At 46.0% G+C, this 20,661-nt stretch overlaps 3 protein-coding genes and 1 pseudogene across 3 annotated transcripts; 3 read left to right on the top strand and 1 right to left on the bottom strand.

Moving 5' to 3' along the window:
* Positions 1-936: 936 nt before the first annotated feature.
* On the top strand, positions 937-2,936 carry LOC123445237 (annotated as a pseudogene).
* Positions 2,937-5,841: 2,905 nt separating this feature from the next.
* Positions 5,842-12,665, top strand: LOC123445238 (uncharacterized protein At4g15970-like). Its single transcript, XM_045122200.1, has 3 exons — positions 5,842-6,265; positions 11,424-11,789; positions 11,867-12,665. The coding sequence occupies exons 1-3, from the start codon at positions 6,065-6,067 to the stop codon at positions 12,389-12,391; spliced, it is 1,092 nt and encodes a 363-aa protein (XP_044978135.1). The 5' UTR covers positions 5,842-6,064; the 3' UTR covers positions 12,392-12,665.
* Positions 12,666-13,043: 378 nt separating this feature from the next.
* On the bottom strand, positions 13,044-16,028 carry LOC123445239 (glycine-rich RNA-binding protein 2, mitochondrial-like). Its single transcript, XM_045122201.1, has 5 exons — positions 15,874-16,028; positions 14,648-14,765; positions 14,478-14,546; positions 14,288-14,394; positions 13,044-13,694 (listed from the first exon to the last, which is right to left on the bottom strand). The coding sequence occupies exons 2-5, from the start codon at positions 14,754-14,756 to the stop codon at positions 13,218-13,220; spliced, it is 762 nt and encodes a 253-aa protein (XP_044978136.1). The 5' UTR covers positions 14,757-14,765; positions 15,874-16,028; the 3' UTR covers positions 13,044-13,217.
* Positions 16,029-18,064: 2,036 nt separating this feature from the next.
* Positions 18,065-19,888, top strand: LOC123440707 (uncharacterized protein At4g15970-like). Its single transcript, XM_045117260.1, has 3 exons — positions 18,065-18,500; positions 18,607-18,984; positions 19,142-19,888. The coding sequence occupies exons 1-3, from the start codon at positions 18,297-18,299 to the stop codon at positions 19,631-19,633; spliced, it is 1,074 nt and encodes a 357-aa protein (XP_044973195.1). The 5' UTR covers positions 18,065-18,296; the 3' UTR covers positions 19,634-19,888.
* The last annotated feature ends 773 nt before the right edge of the window (positions 19,889-20,661 follow it).

A 20,661-nucleotide genomic window follows, 5' to 3' on the forward strand; every position in this document is an offset into this window, starting at 1 on the left:
CATAGCTTTTGAACGGTATATTATTTGCCCCGTTCCGATAAAGTTTGTAAAAACTACGGCTAAAAAATGTTTTTAGCCATTTTTAAAACTGACATAAAACTGTAACGAATTAGAAAAAATAATCTACATATAAAAGTTTCGCATTTCTGAAGCTTTCCAGCGCCACGTCATTTGCTCCATTCGGAGAAACCATTGAGAAATTAGAACGAAAATACGCACTCGGTGTAACTTTTGCCGTTTTTTAAATTACTTTTAAACAGTTAATAGTAGGTAGAAAACTTTATATGAAAAACTCCGCATTTTCATAAGCTTTGAAGCGCCATATCATTTGTGTCGATCGGGCTAGCCGTTTTTAAATTAACCCCGAAATATGAACCGGGCTCTTTAATCGTAGTGAATTTTGAAATTCCTCTTTAATCGTAGAGAATTTGGAAAAACTTTGAACATGTGAAATGAGGGATTTGCAACAGTTATTCAATGCCATCTCATTTGCCTCAATCCTACAAAGGATTCACGTTTTTTTTTTAACTGAACAAAAACGATTTTCAAAACTGCTCTTAAACCGTGAACATTTTGATAAAAATTCAAGCTAGACCGTTACCAGGGTGCCATAGCTTTCAAACGGTATGTCGCAGGCCCCATTTAAACACTTTTCATGGAAGTTCAACCGAGCACCCTTAAAAGTTCAAGTGATACTGCTGGGACGAGTCAACTTGGTATTAGAACATCCCCACTCCACTTGCGTACATGTTACATGGTCGCATCGTTGACACGAGCAGTAAAAAACCACATCCCCGCGTCGGCACTCAAAGTAACTGCCCTGGATAGCGTAGGCTAGTTAGCTAATCACACGTGATGGTGCTTCGTTGGGTGTGTTGGGAGGATAAAGCCAGTACTCGATATGAGCCGAGGAGGAGTAGAACAAGGCACATTGGTTGCACACAAAGAGATGGGGTGGGTGAAGGATGGGAGCACGAAGCTGGGCAGCCACCGGGTGGTGCCGTTCCTGCTCGGGGCAGCTCTGCCCACGGTCCTCCTCTTCCTCTTAGCGTCCGACCGGGTGGGCGAGCACCTGTCCAGCAGCGTCTCCGGCTGGAGCAACGGTGCAACTCCCGGGCCGGCTCCTGCATCACATGATCAACACGAGGTAATCAGGAAAGCAAGCCCGTCGGTGTTAAATAAGGAATTTCCACCCAGCTTTTTATTTCACTTTGCTCCCTCAAGGCTAGCGTTTCATAATTTCGTCAGGTATGACAAAAGATTTTCCATATTCATGGTTGATATATATATATATATATATATATATATATATATATATATATATATATATATATATATATATATATATATATATATATATATATATATATATATATATATATATATATATCTTCATCTTCGGAGCAAACGTCCAATGTTTCAGCTTAAGGTGTGACCCACTGCGTCGTCCGCTAGAAAGATGAGCGTCGGAGAAGACATCTGGGAGAACGAAGGAGGGGGTGCTCTTACCTTTTTCCTAAGACACCGAGTACAACGTAGATATAAATTAACATCCAAAGTCACGCAATGCTTACGAAGAACCGATCACAAAAGTATCAAGATTGACAAGGCTGTCATTGACACTTCACCATGGATGGAATGTTTTTTTTTAATGTTACAACTCATTTCGCCCTAATTTTGGCATATTACCTACCAGCAAGTTCTTTTTTGAGACAAGTATATTACCAGCAAGTAAACGCAATCAACATGGCCTTCTGCGCCATACATATGTTTCAGCTTCTAAACGAGCCCATTATATTTCGCGTAGGTGGAGAGATTCCCGGGCCTAGCCGACCTGCTGCCGAAGGTGGCGACGGAGGACCGGACGGTGATCATCACGTCGGTGAATGAGGCATGGGCCCGGCCGGGCTCCCTCCTCGACATCTACCTCGAGAGCTTCAAGAACGGCGAGAACACCTCACACCTCCTCGACCACCTCCTCGTCGTCGCCCTAGACCCCGCCGGCTTCCGCCGCTGCGTTGCCATGCACCCCAACTGTTACCTCCTAGAGGTAACCGTCGCGAACCTAACCTCCGCCACCCGGTTCATGTCCAAGCAGTACCTCGAGCTCGTCTGGACCAAGCTCGAGCTCCAGCAGCGCGTCCTCGAACTCGGCTATAACTTCCTCTTCACAGTAAGATCGAATCAATGATGCTAAAACGCTATTAGTCTAGTGCTACAAGGAACTAATGATGGTTCAATCACTTGCATGTATTGTACGTAGGATGCTGACATGATCGTGCTCCGGAACCCGTTCCGGCGGATCCCGGTGTACGCCGACATGAGCGTTTCCTCCGACGACTTCTCGGCGGCGCGGGCGCACCCGCTGGACAACCCGCTCAACACGGGGCTCTACTACGTGAAGGCCACGAGCCGGGGCGTGCGCATGCTCCGGTACTGGCGGGCAGCACGGCCGAGGTTCCCCGGCGCGCACGACCAGACCGTGTTCGCCAACATCAAGCGGGAGCTGGTCGCGAAGCTCGGGGTCACCATCGAGCCCCTCGACACGGTCTACTTCGGCGGGTTCTGCGAGTACCACGACGACCTCTCCAGCGCCTGCACCATGCACGCCGACTGCTGCATCGGCGTGGACAACAAGGTGCACGACCTCAGGGACATCGCCGCCGACTGGAAGAGGTACAGGGGCATGGCGCCGGAGGAGAGGAAGAGGGTGGGCGGGAATATGACATGGACGGCGCCCGCGCGGTGCCGGAGGTCCGTGAACTGGCGTAAACCCGTGCACCCTTAAGGCATTGACGCAGCATAGATCGGCCGATATACTTCCTCCGTATTTATTTACTTCGCAGATTAGCTTTGTCTCAGATCCAAACTTTTTACAAAAAGTTATTAACGTCTACAATATAAAATCGAATACAGTTGTAATCTCCATTCAATATATTTTCATACCATATATGCTTTTTATAGTAAAAGTTTAGATTGTTTTCGAAAAACTTGATCCGGCTTTATAAATTTTAACTTAGGTCAAAGCTAATATGCAAAGTAAGTAAAAACGAAGGGAGTACGGTCTTTTCGGCTTGTTGACATTGCAAAGGAATTAGACGCCACTAGGCAGCTGGGCTGCACCAGGGCTTTCGGTGCGGCGGCCCTACTACTGTCAAAACCACGAGAGGTGGGTCTAAAAAGGTGCCTTCACCACTGATAACGAAGTACTCCCCACGGTCCTAACCACTTTTATCCATCCTGTGAACACGCTATGGCAGGCTGAGACTAAAGTGCTTGCATGCGGGGAATGGTATAAGTACAAAAAAGGGACCCACTGCATGCATGCAAAGCCTGATCCAAAAAAACTTTTTTCTCTTAAAACCGTTAATTCGACCGATGATCCGTTTTCGTCGTTGACTTTGTTTAGATGAAATCTTCAAAACTAGATCTCATGTTGACATGTTTCGATAACTTTTTTTTCTTGTACTTACCATATTTGTTGTATTTGCTTGTCATATTAGTAAGTACTTACTTATCTAATACAAAATAACTTAATCACCATATTTTTAGAAATTATGAATAAATATGACATCTCGACATAATCAAACTAGCAAGCACAAACAACTTTTTTTTAGGCGATTACATGCAAAAATATGACAACTTAACATATTTAAAACCGATGACCACAAGAAATACTTTATGGTCATTGTTTGTAAATATGACAACTCGACATAGTTAAACTAACAAGCACATAAATAGTTTTCTGGCAAAGTTGTATGTAAATATGACAAGTTGGTATATTTTAAATTGAGAAACACAACCAATGACATGCTTTTATATCATGTATAATGAAATATGTTACAAGGCTTTTGTACGAAACAACATTAAAAAGTGACAATCAAGTTATTTTTTTAAGGCAAGTAAGTGGTTAATAATATGGCAAATGGGTAAAGACATGTGGCAAGTATGAACGAAAAAAAATAGTTGAAACATATCGACATGGGATCTAGTTTCGAAAAACTCGTCGCGAGAAAGCTAATGATGAAAACAGATCATCGATTGAATTAACGGTTTTGTAGATAAAACTTTTTAAATTTCAAACATCGAAAGGAATCGCATGTTGTCTGTAGCATGCAAAACTCTTAAAGGTCGGTCTGCACGCCGCACGGCAACGCAGCCGTACGCACGCTGCCAATTAGATTTTCCCAAGGAATTATATAAGTGTCCAACTGTCATCAGCGCATCTGGCCGTCGGGTTAATACTTGTTGTACGCGCGCGTATCACTTAAGCTCGGATCGTTATCTCTTTTTTGTTTTGCTCGATCTGGTCTTTTTGGCGTTTGGAGAATTTCATCTTTCATAATTAACAACCGAAATTATCTTGGTATTATCGGTTCTTCCCTATTCAATCTTTGATCTTTACAAGATGGTGTTGGGTTTTGATCAAAAAGATATAAATCCATGCTACAACTCTGATTTATGTACATTACAATACATGTGTATGCAAGCAGAATTCATATAACTGGACTGTAGCAGAACTGCACACTACGCAAATTGTTAAACCGCTCCTAGAGCATCTTCGACAACCGCACAAAAAATCCACGCCCAATAAAATTTTTAGTACGCCAGCGTAGCATTTTTAATACGCGGGGATCGAAGCATCTCAAACTGACGCCGCACGCGCCCAATCCAGCAGCCCCACCTGCAACAGCTCAGAGTTTGCTGCGCGCGAGCCGGCGCCTCAAATATAGTGCGCGTGATAACATTTTTCAGCGCGTGCTCAAAAAAAATTAGCGCAAACACAATTTTACAGCCTCTATTGAAGCTGTCCGGTGCCTAAAAAACGAATAATTTAACGCGTGGAGCATTTTTTGAACGACTGTTGGAGATGCTTTTATGTTGGCACAATTTTAAGCCGTCGTCGTGTGGGATATAATATGTTTACATCAAAAGTATGTTAGAAAAATTTCGGCTATCAAAATAAAAAGGGATGTGGCTAGGTATTAATCGTCTTAGACTTAACCAAGTCTAGCTAGGTCAAATGATATGTATATAAAATGAAAAAAAAAGAAGAAAAAAAGTTTTGCATAAATCGACCGTGACATAACGAAATCTCAGTTAACTAGGAGTGTAGAAGAACTGTCCTATGCAAATTGTTAAACCGTTCTTATGCTGGCACAATTTTAAGCTATCGTCGTGTGGTATATAATATGTTCACATCGAGAGCATGTTAGAAAAATTTCGGCTATCAAAACAAAAAGGGTACGGCTAGGTATGAGTCGTCTGAGATTTAACCAAGTCTAGGTCAAGTGATATGGTATCTAAAAAGAAAAGAAAAGGAAAAAATTTGTAGAATCAACTGTGACATAACAAAATCTTACTTAACTAAGACCTAGCAAAACTGAAACAAAAAATATATAGGGAAATCTCGAGGGGGGTGATCATTTGCCGCTGCAAACAACAAGTCTCCGAAACACCCGTGCCGTGCCGTGCCGTGCCGTGTCGTGCCGTGCCGTGCTCTTCTACCTAGTGTTTCTACGCTTGGATCGATATTCAGCAAAGTCGCCCTAGCTGGACGTTCAGCGGGTGGCTACGCAAAGCACAGGTAGTCCATGCATGCATGGTAGTAGCAACTTCTGACCGCGTACAAGTACAACTAAAAACCAAAACGTGTTAAAAAAAGAAGCGTCTGAAAAATCCAAAACATCCACATTTGCACACATAGTCGCATCGTTGACAAGTATACTGTGGAAAAAAAAAAACGTCCCCGGCCGCGTCGAAATTGCCTGCCCCCTGGGTAACGTAGGCTAGCAGGGGATCCGTCCTATTGGCCATGGCTAGCTAACTAGCCAACCACACGTCCTTGATCGACCATTTGGAAGAACACAAGACCAATTCATATATACGGCTATGAGTCACCCACACGAGTAGGCAGTGGAAAGAGTGGTAGCTCTAGCTTCTCCAACTGCGACGACCTGCTGTAGAACCCCTAGCTCGCTCGCCTCCTCCCTCCTCGTGTTCTTGCCGCCGATCGACGAGCTAGCTACCTCTGCGTCGTGGTTCGGAGAGAGATCCATCATCCATGGGTTCGGTGAAGGAAGGGAGCCTGAAGCTGAGCAGCCACCACGTGGTGCCGTTCCTCCTCGGTGCAGCTCTGCCCACCATCCTCCTCTTCGTCTTGGCCTCCGACCGGGTCGGGGAGCAGCTGTCCAGCGTCTCCGGCAGCTGGCTGGGGAACAACGGTGGAACTCCTGGGGCGGCTCCTGCAGCGCACCAACATGAGGTGATCAAGAAAGCGAACCCATCGTATATTAATTCAACCATGCGTGCTTACCTCCACCCGGTTTTTTTTTCTCACTTCGCCCTCCCAAGAGCTAGCATATGCATAATTAATTTCATCACGTATGATGAAGGATTCTTCTTTCATGGTAAACTTTAAGTTAATCCCAAGTTGGTGCTGTTTTTTTTTTTTTGGAACCGGGCAACCCCTTTCCATTACTCACATAACGGAATTACAAAGTTTAAAGTCAGAAAGGAAACCAGAAAAGGGGTGCGAATTCAGACCATTCTTGGAAAACCTACACATAGACATTCGTCATCGAGCAGCCTATCGCAGGGCAAAAAGCCAAAAACACCCATATCACGCACAAACCATCCAAATAGTTTTAGGGGAACTGAAAGCAAAAGCAACACAGGTCACCGTCTGAAATCACTCCACACAGGAAGGCCACCAAAACAACTAAGTAACATCAACTTCGCCCATCAACAATCCTCCTTCGGGGCCGCACAGATCCTCAGCATGTTCGACGCATTCCTCTTCAGCATCTTCGCCCCCCGCTCCAGCGCCAGTTTGTCTTCCCCTGTCAGCAGCCCTGCCCGATATGTCAGGAACCCACAAGCAGAGTAAACGATATCAAAAGGGGATCCGAGCTTCTTTTTTTCAAATGTCGCGCGATTGCGGCAATTCCACAACGCCCAACAGATAGCCGCCAGACCACAAGTATAAAACCTAACTCATTAGGCATATAGGCAAAGCACCAAGCATAAAATTGCCAAAGATTATCAGGGCCATTATTGGTCCCAACCATGCATCCCACTGTTCTCCATACCACTCTAGCGACAGGGCAAGAAAAGCACAAGTGTTGCGAAGTCTCCCTATCTAGGCAAAAGGAACATCTAGGGTTACCTTTCCATTTCCTCCTACTCATCACATCTCGTGTTATAATAGCATCTTGAAAAAGCTGCCATAAGAAAATTTGGATCTTAAGAGGCAACTTTGCACTCCAGATAAATCGAAAATCACACCCAGCAATATTATTCTCCAGATGTTCATACACAGATTTAGTAGAAAACCTTTTTCCACCCCCAAACTTTCATCTAATCTGATCTGGATCATCATACAGGGCCCATTGGCCAACAACTGCGTTCATTTCTGACCATTGGCCCGTCAGTATAGGCGTCAACTGTCTCCTAAAAAAGTCATCCCCTTCCCAGGATTTAAAATCACTCACAGTAATATCCTGGTTATTGCAGATATAGAACAAGCCAGCATAAGAGTTTTTCAAAGGTGGGGCGGCATTCACCGAATCATGCCACAATCTAGTAATATTACCAGATCTCAACATCACCTCTCTACCAGCCATATAGTGTGGCTTAACTTTCATAATATCTTTCCAGATGGGGGAATCCGAAAACTTACTAGAGATAGACGTCACATCTACTCTTCTAAAGTATTTAGCCCTGATGACATCTTGCCACAACCCTTGTTGTGTGTCCAACTTCCACCATCATTTAACTAGTAAACTCACATTCTGCTTATGTAAATTCTTCACCCCCAGGCCCCCTTTCTTCTTTGACCTACAGATACGGTCCCACTTAACAAGGTGATACCTCTTATTAGCCTCGAATTCTCTCCAAAATAATTTCTTCCTGTGCTTATCCAGTTTGTATATGACCATCTTAGGGAGCAAAAACATAGCCATATAGTAATAAACTATACTAGTAAGGGATGAGTTCATCAGAATCAGCCTACCCCCCCGAAGATGCGGCATTACCAATCCAGGATTCACAACATTTAAGAAATTTCTCATCCAGAAACAACCAATCAATATTTCTGAGACCAGTACAACTTATTGGGACTCCCAAATATTTCATAGGAAAATGCCCAATCTGACAATTAAACATGTCAGCATAAGTATTCAGGATATTATCATCACCACCCACACAAAACACCTCACTCTTCTCAAAATTGATCTTTAACCCTGACATCAGCTCAAACATATACAATAAGAGTTCCATATAACAGCTGCAGCTACATCATGTTTAAAACAAGTTACTGTATCATCTGCATACTGAAGAATAGCAACACCATCCTCAATGAGATCAGGGGCCAAACCTGTGAATAATTTCTCTTCCTCGGCATTTCTCACCATCTTAGATAAGGCCTCCACAGCAATATTGAATAAGAAGGGAGAGAAAGGATCACCCTGCCTAACCCCCTTATGGCTTTGGAAATACGGGCCTTTTTCATTATTCAACTTAATGCACACCGTGCCATCATACAGTATCTTTTTTATCCACCCACACCAGGTTTCTCCAAAACCTCTGTTCCTATGGCACTCCAGAAGGAAATCCCAATTGATCTTTTCGTAGGCTTTTTCAAAATCCAATTTCAGTACTACTCCACATTTTTTCTGACGCTGAGTATGATGCAAAACTTCATGTAAAGTCAGGATACCATCCATTATATTTCTATGTTTGATGAAAGCATTTTGATGTCTACTAATTAGCACATCAGAGTACAGATCCACTCTGTCATTTAAAACTTTAGTGATCAACTTATAGGGACAATGTAGCAAACAGATAGGTCTGTATTGTTGAATCTTCTTTAGCTCCATCTAGCTTAGGAAGCAAAGTGATCACCCCATAATTCAAACGGGCCACATCCAAAGAGTTGTTATGAAAAGCATCAAACAATCTCATCAGATCTTTTTTAACAAACTCCCAACAATGTTTATAGAATTCCGCGGGAATATTATCTGGGCCTGGGGCTTTATTGCTTTCCATAGAAAACAAGGCCTTCCTCACCTCCTCCTCCGTGAACCTACTAGTAATAAGATCATTATCCTCCACACTGATTTTTTCCCTTATGGACCAAGTATTAGGGTCCAGGTGGAACATGTTCCCATTAGCAGGACCAAACAACTCCTTATAAAAGTCAGTTGCATGTCTCAACAGATTTTCAGTCCCCTCAATTACCACATCTCCATTAACAAAAGAATGGATTGTATTCTTCCTCTTTCTACCATTAGCCACTCTATGAAAAAAGGTTGTGTTTCGATCCCCTTTTAACAACCATCTCTCATTAGACTGCTGGAGCCAAAATAATTCATCATTATTAAGGATCTCATTATATTCAGCACACAACAAAGTTCTCTTTTCATATATGCCAGGATCCAAAGGACCCATCTCCTCCAACTTCTCAATCTCTTCTAATTCTTTCCTAATCTCATCCTTCCTCTTCCTACTATGACCAAACTTGTTTGATCCCCACCCTTTAAAATACTTCTTAATGCGCTTCAATTTTATATTAAGAATATCAATAGGATCATCTGCCCTGACATTTTGTTCCCAGATGCTCTTAGCCTTAGTAAAAAACTCTTCATTCTTAAGCCAGGAAAGTTCAAATCTAAATTCCCTATTCACAAGAGCACACCTCTCATCCTCCCCCGTTGACAACAACAAGGGGTTATGGTCAGACACCTCCCGGACCAGTTTGCGGACTGAAACTAAAGGATACAGATCTTCCCAGCTAAAGCTCATTAAGACCCTGTCCAATTTCTCCAAAGTAGGATGACGTTGTTTATTAGTCCACTTTTACTTCCCCCCTCCCATATCAACCTCTCTTAGGCCTAATGAATGAATAACATCATTAAACTTCGCAGCAAACTTGAGATTACCATGTCTCTTATTCTTCTCCTGGATCCCTCTAATGATATTAAAGTCCCCCCCCCCATAATGTAAGGGACATCAACATTACTACATGTAACAAGCATTTCCTCCAGGAAGTCATCTTTACGACCATCATGCGCCGCTCCATAAACCACAATTAACACCCACACACATTTTTTTTCACATCGAACACATGAGCCTGCATCATAAAGTTCCCCATCTTCCAGGAAATCAACTCCAGGCTCTCTTTCTTAATCCCACAAAGGATACCCCCCGATCTCCCCACAGAAGGTAAAAAACCACGCAAAGAAACCACCAGGATCCATTCTACTTAAGTATTTCGCAGGAAATTCCTTTTTCTTGGTCTCTTGAATACCAACAAAGTCGAGAGAATGATATTTAATAATGTCTGCAAAACAGGAAGCCATCTCTTTCCTACCTGCCCCCCTACAATTCGAAAAGACCCCTTTCATATAATTCCTTTTGAATTTTTCCTCTCTTTGGGGCCCCTATTAGGAATCACAATAGGGGCACCCACTTTCTTATCCAAGGATGATTCAGTTTTCTGGCTTCTAGTAACAGGTCTAGCTAATTATGTGTGATCAATCAAATGGCTCAAATCTACGATTGCTTCCACGAAATATCTTCGGAGCAAAAGTTTATTGTTTCGGCTCGAGGTGCGACACACACAAGGAGATGAGCGGCCAAGGAAACCTGAGAATGGAAAGCAAGAGAAGAAGGTAGTTAATGATGCTAATGGAAGAAAGGGAAGAAACGAATAGATGACGATAATAACGGGCGGTGCAACCGAATGGGAGGGACTCGAGATAGATGAAGTAAGAGTGAGGAGGGGGGCTGGTTTACTATTTTGAACAGGCTCTAGCAGTGTTGCTTACCACGCGGATGTAAAAACTAGATACGTCATTTATTTATTTTGACTCCGCATATAAGATTTATCGTACAACAGACTTCATAAAATTGGATCAAATTTGTATAAGAAAATATCAACATCTACAATACGAGAGATATCCCCTGCAAAAAAATACAATATGAGAAATACACAATATGAAAATTTATTCCATGATGCATCTAATATATTGATTTGATATTTTGAATGTTGATAGTTTTTGATATAATATTGGTCAAATTTTACGACGTTTGAATTGAGAAAAATCTCATACGCGGACTAAAAACAGGAGGGAGTACACATATGTACAAAGCCACGCAGCGTGTACAGAGAACCAATGACAAAGTATCAAGATTGACAAGGTCTGCCCTGTTCTCAAAAAAAGGACCAAGGTTTCCCCTAAAAAAAGATTGACAAGGCCTAATTGGTTTTCCTAATTTTCTGAATGGGCTAGCTTCACACAACCTACGTACATGCCTTTTGTACCGTACGTAGGTTTATACAAATCTATTTAAAATAGCACATTATAATTTGTGATTCGAAAAAACAAATGGCTCGTTATGATTTGGGATTTCGCGCGCAGGTAGAGAGATTCCCGGGCCTGGCCCAGCTGTTGCCGAAGGTGTGCACGGAGGACCGGACGGTGATCGTCACGTCGGTGAACGAGGCGTGGGCGCGGCCGGGCTCCCTCCTCGACCTCTACCTCGAGAGCTTCAAGAACGGCGAGGACACCGCGCACCTCCTCGACCACCTCCTCGTTGTCGCCCTCGACCCCGCCGGCTTCCGCCGCTGCGCCGCCGTGCACCCGCACTGCTACCTCCTCGAGGTGACCACCGTGAACCTCACCTCCGCCGCCCAGTTCATGTCCAAGCAGTACCTCGAGCTCGTCTGGACCAAGCTCGAGCTCCAGCAGCGCGTCCTCGAGCTCGGCTACAACTTCCTCTTCACCGTAAGACCCAACGCCACAACACCAGTGCTACTCCTTGCTAACGCTACAATGCGAATTAATCATTTGCTTGCGTGTAGGACGCCGACATGCTCGTGCTCCGGAACCCGCTCCGGCGGATCCCGGTGTACGCGGACATGAGCGTGTCCTCCGACGACTTCTCGGCGGCGCGGGCGCACCCGCTGGACAACCCGCTCAACACGGGGCTCTACTACGTGAAGGCCACGAGCCGGGGCGTGCGCATGCTCCGGTACTGGCGGGCAGCACGGCCGAGGTTCCCCGGCGCGCACGACCAGACCGTGTTCGCCAACATCAAGCGGGAGCTGGTGGCGAAGCTCGGGGTCACCATCGAGCCGCTCGACACGGTGTACTTCGGCGGGTTCTGCGAGTACCACGACGACCTCGCCAACGCCTGTACCATGCACGCCGACTGCTGCGTTGGTGTTGACAACAAGGTGCACGACCTCAAGGACGTCGCCGGTGACTGGAAGAGGTACAAGAGCATGGCGCCGGAGGAGAGGAAGAGGGTGGGCGGGAATATGACATGGACGGTGCCCGCTCGGTGCCGGAGGTCCGTGAACTGGCGTAAACCCGTGCACCCTTGACGCAGCTGCAGGTCGATTGACAACTGATATGCTACTGCAGTTTTTTGGTCTGTTGACATTGCCCAGGATTTATGTATACGTACTGAATAAATTGTTAGGAAATACGCTTAGTTCTGAACAGTTTGAGAGAGGAACAGTAGTGCGGTTTCAGAGGGAGACCCGTCGGAAATTGCTATTACTTTGAATGGGTTCAGAAGCACCTGCCAAGCAACGCGCGCTGTCTCTTGATCGAGCTGCTTTCTTTTTCAAATAAATGAATGAGAGTATAATTGGATGGAAAAGGAGCAGAAAACCTCAACCGGATTCCCCTACATTGTAGGGGAAAAACCTGCATTCTGTATGCATGGGTTTATATAGGTAGTTCAGAGACAACAGAAAACAACAAAAGAGGAGTAACAGATCATGGAATGTAGGCAAAGAGAACAGATAAAATACAGTCCGAGTAAACCTATAAAATATACGGACAGAAAACAATATAATCCTTGTGGTTACCAATCAAATTGTTCTGGGTACACTTGTCTGGCCATTATCGGGTTGAGCTTCAGGTAGGTTGATGAAGATGGAACCACAAAACTAATGGTTCCAAACATGATACCCAGAAAACCATCACTGCTGAGGGATAATTTGTGAAGAGAGAAAAAAAAATTCTAAATCAGGCAAACTGAAAGTGCATTCTCATTGTCACCTCAACGCAGGTACTTGCATAAGTTATTTTGGTCTCTAGACAGTCATCAAGAAAGTAGTCTCTGGTCTCGAGGACCATTCACCTCACACTTATCCAAGGTACATAACTAGGGACTTGCAGAAGGAGATGCAGACTGGAGCCCTAGACATTCTTGCTGGCGTACTTGTCAGGCTCGTCATCCTTGAAGAGGTCGTCCATGTCATCGCCATTCTTGGGGCTCTCAAAGCTGGAACCAGGGGTGCCAAGGGAGAACTCATCACCACCAGTGGAACCTGCAGGAGCACCATGGTTGCCAGCTGGGTTTCCACCAAAGCCACTGTCACTACCAAAGTTGCCGGCAGCAAAGTTGTCGCCGCCAGCAGGAGCAAAGTTGCCTCCAGAGAAGGCATCAGTGCCCGCAGAGGGGGCATAACCGCCACCGTCACCACTGTTGCCACCATAACCACCTCCTCCATAGCCACCGCCACCACCACCACCACCACTGTTGCCACCATAACCGCCCCCTCCATAGCTACCACCACCATAACCGCCTCCTCCAAAGCCACGACCACCATCATTACGGAAGCCACTGGTCCTCTCAGTGGCAGCACTAACCCGTAGGTTGCGTCCATGTAGATCCTGAGAAGGAAGGAAATAAGTTGATCGACAACATTAGATGCAAAGCCTTGAAACTTATACGAATCATTGCATGTTCTTGAAACTGAAACTCCACAGTAAACATGTCAAGGGCAGGTGATGAAAACAATTGTAGTAAGCTCACTCACTGATGAAATTGACATCATTCCATTTTCCTAACAGGCTAGCAGAGCATTAAGAAAGATGATGTGGCTGAATTCACGCAAAATTTGCTGTTATAACATCAATATCACAGTTCCCAATACTTTCATTACATGCTAGAGTTATCCAACTCGAATCAGATTGCAGTGATAACTGATGTACAATACATATCCTATTGTTTGTTATTCAAGACACAGACATGACATCCAGCAAAGTACAATGAACTTCCGACCAATCAACAGGAGTTTGACCGTCATTGATGTAGAATACGCAGTTAAAAAACAAGTTTAAGAAACATTGTTTTGATGGAGATATAGTTCTAACAAATTTATCCTGGTCTGAGATTTCTTGGCTAAACATACAGTAATTAGACTAATATCACAAAACACAGTTCCAAGAAAAGCTAATATAGTTTATCCCGATTATGATTTTACCTTTCCATCCAAGGCCATGATGGCAGATGAAGCCTGTTCTTCTGCTGCATAAGTTATAAAGCCAAAACCTCTAGACCTTCCAGTGTCGCGGTCTACGATAATCTTAGCTGGAAAGAACAAAACAAAAAGAAAAACCATTACCAAAACAGCAGCCCAAGATGAGCACAGAGAAAGATTAAGGACTGCGTACCATCAATAATTTCTCCATAATGGGAAAAGGCATCTCTCAGACTGCCCTCGTCTGTGGTATACGAAAGCCCTACAGCAATTACTCACGGCAATCAGAGAACAGCATCGCAGCAGAATAACTGATTTTTGAACAGATCACCAACAGAGGTATAAACATTAAGGAGGCCAAACCTCCAACGAAGAGCTTCGAGGATGACATGCATCTTATTGCCTGATAGAGAGTCGGGTTCGAGCTAGTGGCTTTCTTGAGCAGACCACCAAGCTTATTAGCCAGGGCCATAGTTCCAATCTGCAAGGGGACGAGATGTTGAAACACAGAACATGGTAAGACAGCTGATCGTCTGATGCAATACTATCCAAAGTCCACGAACATGTGAGTACTTAGCAGCTTAGTTGCACAAGGCGGAGATATGAATAAGAGTACACCGAGAGACGGCATTTCCCAAGTCCCAACAACATGAGTTCGGTGGGATACTTATCCATATTTACCTATTTATCAAGAAAAACACAGCATGTATAATGCTAGAGAGCATGAGGAAACAATGCTTTAACGGATTTTTGTTTTGCCCTTTCCTAAGCTCTCAGTTTCTCATTTTGTAGTACGGAGGTCCACCCAAATAAGATGAATAATACAAAAGGCGAAAACTTGGCTGCTGCCGATCAAACACATTCTCAGTTACACACCGAGCCAACCCAGTGATGCTACCCACTTGTTGCACAACTGAACATTCCTCTGGTTTGGCACCCTCTCCGAAACATTTCTTCATAGCTTTACGCAATAGTAAAGAAAGCATACCGTGTAATGGGATACGAGAAAAAGTTTCTTGTGAACCAACATCAAAGCAACATGAGGCGAGCTTGTCATGTTCAGTATTCCTGGTTCATCAATTCTTGAATCTGAGTGAGCGTATAAAAGGCTGCCATCGGTCAGAGCAACAGAGATGGCATTTTCAGGGTGTAATTGTACATCTGAACCATTGCTACTTTCTTGCATCTTTCCCTTGCCTGCGTCATTTCCAGCCCGAGGCGTCCCTCCTTGATCTATCAGCATCATGTCGTCGGATTCTTGGGCAGGGGAACCAACTACCTAATGTGCAGCATCGTCTATTTGGGATCCTTCATCCACCTTCATGCCCACCTCACAAATCTGTTTACTTGACCCACCTTTGTTAACTAATAGTCAAAGTGTCTTCAAGCAAAAGCCAGAAAACTACGAGCATCAGTGCTGCTAGCGTCCAGGGATGATAACTTTCTCCTCCGAGGACTAGGTTCCAGCCAGCTCTGCCACTCCTCCTCTATGTTCGGCGCGAGCAGCCAGACGCACGCTAAGCAGGGCAAGCACACACTACGAGAGGAGAAACACAGAGAGGGAATGAGAAATCCGGGGAGGAGGTCACCTGCTGCCTGCTGCGGTGGAGGGAGAACCGGAGAAGGCGGCGCGGCGTGGTGCTGTTCCTTGCGGCGGCGAGGGGCAGAGGATCCTGGAGGCGGCGGCGCGTGTAGGACCTGGCAGGTGCGTCTCGTCGACCCTTTGCTCCGAGTCTGTGACCTGGGCAGCGGACTGGACACCCGTTTTGTGCGTATGCAATTGGGCTCAAATGTTGGGCTTTCAGGTTGAAATTTACTGGGCTGTGTACCTCACGAAATAGTTTGCGAATTCAAAAAATGTTCACGGACTTGTAAAAATGTTCATGATTCCAAAATGAAAATCGCCGGAATTCAGAAAAAATTTATGCTTTCAATAATATTCATGAATTTGAAATATGAAAAATATAAAAGGAAAGAAAAAACAAACATGAAAAAAGAAAAAGAAAAAAGGAAATTTAAGAGGAAGGGAAAAGGAAAAAAGAAAAGGAATGAATAAATAAATAACCAGGAAAAAAATAAAATAAAAATAACAAAATGGTTTGTGGAAGTTCTAGAACCTTCCCAAAACCGGTGAAAAATTTAGTGTGATAACGGTGCATCTTACTCGCACCATGTTTTGCCCTGCGCGACAACTGGAAGGGGGAGCACTACCTTCCATTGTACTATCTGTCTCGCAGCTCTGCGTACCCAAATCGATCCTCATCGAGGCACGAGGATAATGTCCGAGGAAGTGGTCATGATGGCGTGGAGGGTGTGCTCCTACTGTTGAGGGCAACGTATCAACAAAAGAGTGGCAAGCATTGTAAATACTTTATTTTCTGTTCATCATATTTTTAAAGTAAGAAAGCATAAGTATGATAGCGTCTCACGTAAGAAATTTTTACTACCCGTTTGTAACCACGGGCATATTACTAGTAAAGCATAACGGAAATACAAAGCTTTCTCCGAACCAGAGTAAGAGGCAGGGAAAGAGAAAGAAGCGAGTTCGGGGCAATACTAAGAAACCCACCGTCTGCGCCTGTCATCAGGAACACAAACTATGGGGTGAAAAACTGAGAATCACCCAAACCCGCCCAGAACCAGAACAGAACTACCACCACAAAGTATCATAAGAGGCCCTGCCAGACCAACAAAATAAACCCCCAAATACTGAAACAGATCATGCAGGGTCAAAAGACAGAAGCAACTAAGCCAAAAAGAAGACGAGCATCAGGAACACGCAGGTTCGGAAGCACCTGTGGATCGGGCGGGCTGTCTCTACTCTCTCGATTGAGCCGCAGCTTTCTTCTCCGGTTCGATGGACATGCAACGGGAAAAGATGAGAAGTTCGGCAGAGTTCAATCCCATTCACTTCTGCACCTGAACTTCCACGCATGGTCTGGACTCTGGAGTAGTTCTCAGAGCAAAGTCAATTTAACCACTCTTTTGCCGCAGTTTCAAAAAAAAAAAAAAGTCAATTTAACCACCTATCAGTGCTACCAACGGGTGTGTCTTGTCTTGTTCCATTTCGTAACGCAGCTGGTATATACGTTGTCGATCGCTGGCACCCCAGAGAATTGCGCCATGTGCAGCTGCAGCTGAGCGGCCGGCCGCTGCATATGGAGGCAGCAGTGCCCCGCCAGTCCGGCCCCCCCAGCTGCGTCGTCGGTGCGCCGTGCACGACGACCAACACGTGCGCGCGTCGCTCTGGCAGAAGAGCAAACGAATCGAAGCATGGCAGTACGGGCGGCGATACTGCTGACGCTAACACCGGGTATAGGTAGGCGGTGGCGCACGCTGGTGACGGCCGGCCGGAGTTCGCCATGATTTGTTCCCGCGAATACCTCGCCGGCCCACAACCATGCATTGCATTGCATTGCATTGCACCGCGCACGTCGAGATCTCGGCATTTAATTGGCGCGGCAGTGCCTGTCGACGGACCGGCTGCTAGTTTGCTTGCGGAAGCTTCTCCTCCTCCTCCTCCGGTCGTGTGCACTGTGGCAGCGATGGAGCCATGCATGCATGTGGTACACTATGGCGAACTCGACGGCCCACCCTAGTCATCCGTCGCATTCATAATTAAGCTCAGCTGCGAGAGCTGTGAGACTTGGCCATGTTTGATCTGTCGGTTTGAATTTGATTACGGGATGCGGCAGCGGGCAGGCATGTGGATGCCATCGGACTTTGGCCATGTTGATTGGTCGATGGCCCGTTAATTAGTTACTATAATCACCCCGTCAACGAGCCACCCGTGATGCATATAACATACTAGTAACATGTATAGAATGAATGATGATAGTCGAATAGTATAGTGAGAGTGGAGAGGGAGAGGGCACGGCCTGCCAGCGTCTCCGAGGAAAGCCAGGCTTGCTGCTTCTAGTAGAGCTATAGGAAGCTGCCCCGAGCTGTCGCTCCTTTCCCCTGCACTGCATGCCTCGGCGTTGATTCCAATTCCATCTGTCCCAACCCCGGCATGGCGGTGAGCTCCAAGAACACCCTGCACTCGCCGGCGGTCGTCTTCCTCCTCGGAGCCATCTCGGCCACCGCGGTGCTCGTCTTCTTCTTCACCGCCACCGCGGGCCCCGCGTGGCCCACCGCGGCGACGGAGGGAGCGAGCCAGGCGGTGGCTCGGTCGGCTTCTGCACCGGCGCCCAAGGCTTCTTCTCCCACCAATGCGGTAAACGATTCATTTGCTCTTCGCCCATTGCTACGTACAGTACCTAGCTTGCTATCTCCTCTGCTTCACCAAATCCAACACGTCGACTCGACTCGACCGCATGCAGACGGGCGGCGACGACGACGACGCGTTCGCGCGGATGCTGCGGCGGGCGGCGATGGAGGACCGGACGGTGATCATGACGTCGGTGAACGAGGCGTGGGCGGCGGAGGGGTCGCTGCTGGACTCGTTCCTCGAGAGCTTCCGCGTGGGGCTCAACATCTCGCACCTGGTGAAGCACATCGTGGTGGTGGCCATGGACGAGGGCGCGCTCCGCCGGTGCCGCGCCGTGCACCCGCACTGCCACCTGCTGCTCCCGGACGTCGACGGCCTCGACCTCTCCGGCGCCAAGAGCTACATGACCAAGGACTACCTCGACCTCGTGTGGAGCAAGCTCCGGCTCCAGCACCGCGTCCTCCTCCTCGGCTACAACCTCCTCTTCACGGCACGTCGATCGTCGCCACTGCCATTTTATTGTTTTTTTTCCTTCTTTCTGGTCTGGAGATCGATCGATCGACGTGCTCCCTCGATCTCCATTAAAAGTAATCATGCCGACATCCCTCGAGGCGTTGACGGCGTGCGTGCATTCATGGCGGGTGCAGGACGTGGACGTGGCTTGGTTCCGGGACCCGCGGGTGCACATCACGGCGGCGGCGGACATCACGACGTCGAGCGACTTCTACTTCGGCGACCCGGACGACCTGGGAAACTACCCAAACACCGGCTTCATCTACTTCAAGGCCACGGCGCGCAACGCGCGCGCCATGGCATACTGGCACGCCGCCAGGGCGCGCTTCCCGGACAACCACGACCAGTTCGTCTTCAACGAGATCAAGCGCGAGCTGGCGGCGCCGCCCATCGGCGTGCGGATCAGGTTCGTCGACAGCGCCCATGTGAGCGGCTTCTGCCAGCTCGGGCGCGACCTCAACCGGATCGCCACCGTGCACATGACCTGCTGCATCGGCCTCGAGAACAAGCTGCACGACCTCCGGCGCGTCGTCGAGGACTGGAGGCGCTACGTGTCGCGCCCCGAGTGGGAGCGCCGGGCTGGGAAGATCGGGTGGAGGTTCGACGGAGGCAAGTGCATACATTGATAGATTGACTGATTTTCTTGATGGATGATGGGATCGACGGAGAGCGATGCGCCATGGCTCACTGTGTGGGGGATCGAGACCGATGCTGTGCATGGAAGATTGCATGGTTCCGGCCTGTCGCTGCGGTGCTTCGCCCTTCTGTTCATACTATCTCAGAAATTAGTAGTACACGCATGCACAGATGCTATATCCCTTGAGAAAATGTTCACACATGCTATGCCCTTTCTTATACAGAAGAGAATACACATTGCTATATCAGATAAATGTCAGGTTTAATCTAATTTGATTCTCTTCACCCATGGGAAAATCTCGGAGACACCAAACGACCGAGGGAATTGATTTAGACAAATATGATGACGTGAGATGACTCCGTTTTAGTAAACCAAAGAAATTGAGTTTTATTGAGGGAACGTTGCTGCTTTATTCAATGTTGGACTTCACTAGAGAGCGGTGCCGCATATTAGTCTTTCCGTGCAGCGCTTCTTTTCATCTATTTTTTATATGCATGCAACATTACATAGGTATGACATTATTAAATATTTTTTTGATTTTATATTTAAAAAAGATTTATCTCCCAAACTGTTATGTCAATTAATGTTCCGTTTTCATCACTGACTTTTTCACGACGAGATCTTTAAAAAACTAGATCACATATTGACATGTTTCGATAACTTTTGTTTTCGTCTATACTCGCCAGATTACTATCACTTACTTGTAATATTATTTGTCACGTAGTTCTCACATTACATCAACTTGGTTATCAGCTTAATGAATGTCGATATACCCCACTAAAAAACTTGATTCATTATACTTGTGTTGGTTCATGCATCTACTTGCTTATTGTTAGTGTTTTAATACCCACTTTTTAGCTCCACATAATATTGCAATGCTTAAAAAGTATAAAATTATTGTCCCGGCAACTATGTATAATTGTTGTGACAACGGTACATCCGTAAGATGACAATTATAATGACATAAATGTGATAACTAGGAACGACGAAAAAAAATTCAACGAAACATGTCGACAT

The sequence above is a fragment of the Hordeum vulgare genome, chromosome 3H (assembly GCF_904849725.1).
Source record: "Hordeum vulgare subsp. vulgare chromosome 3H, MorexV3_pseudomolecules_assembly, whole genome shotgun sequence".
NCBI classification, from domain to species: Eukaryota; Viridiplantae; Streptophyta; class Magnoliopsida; order Poales; family Poaceae; genus Hordeum; species Hordeum vulgare.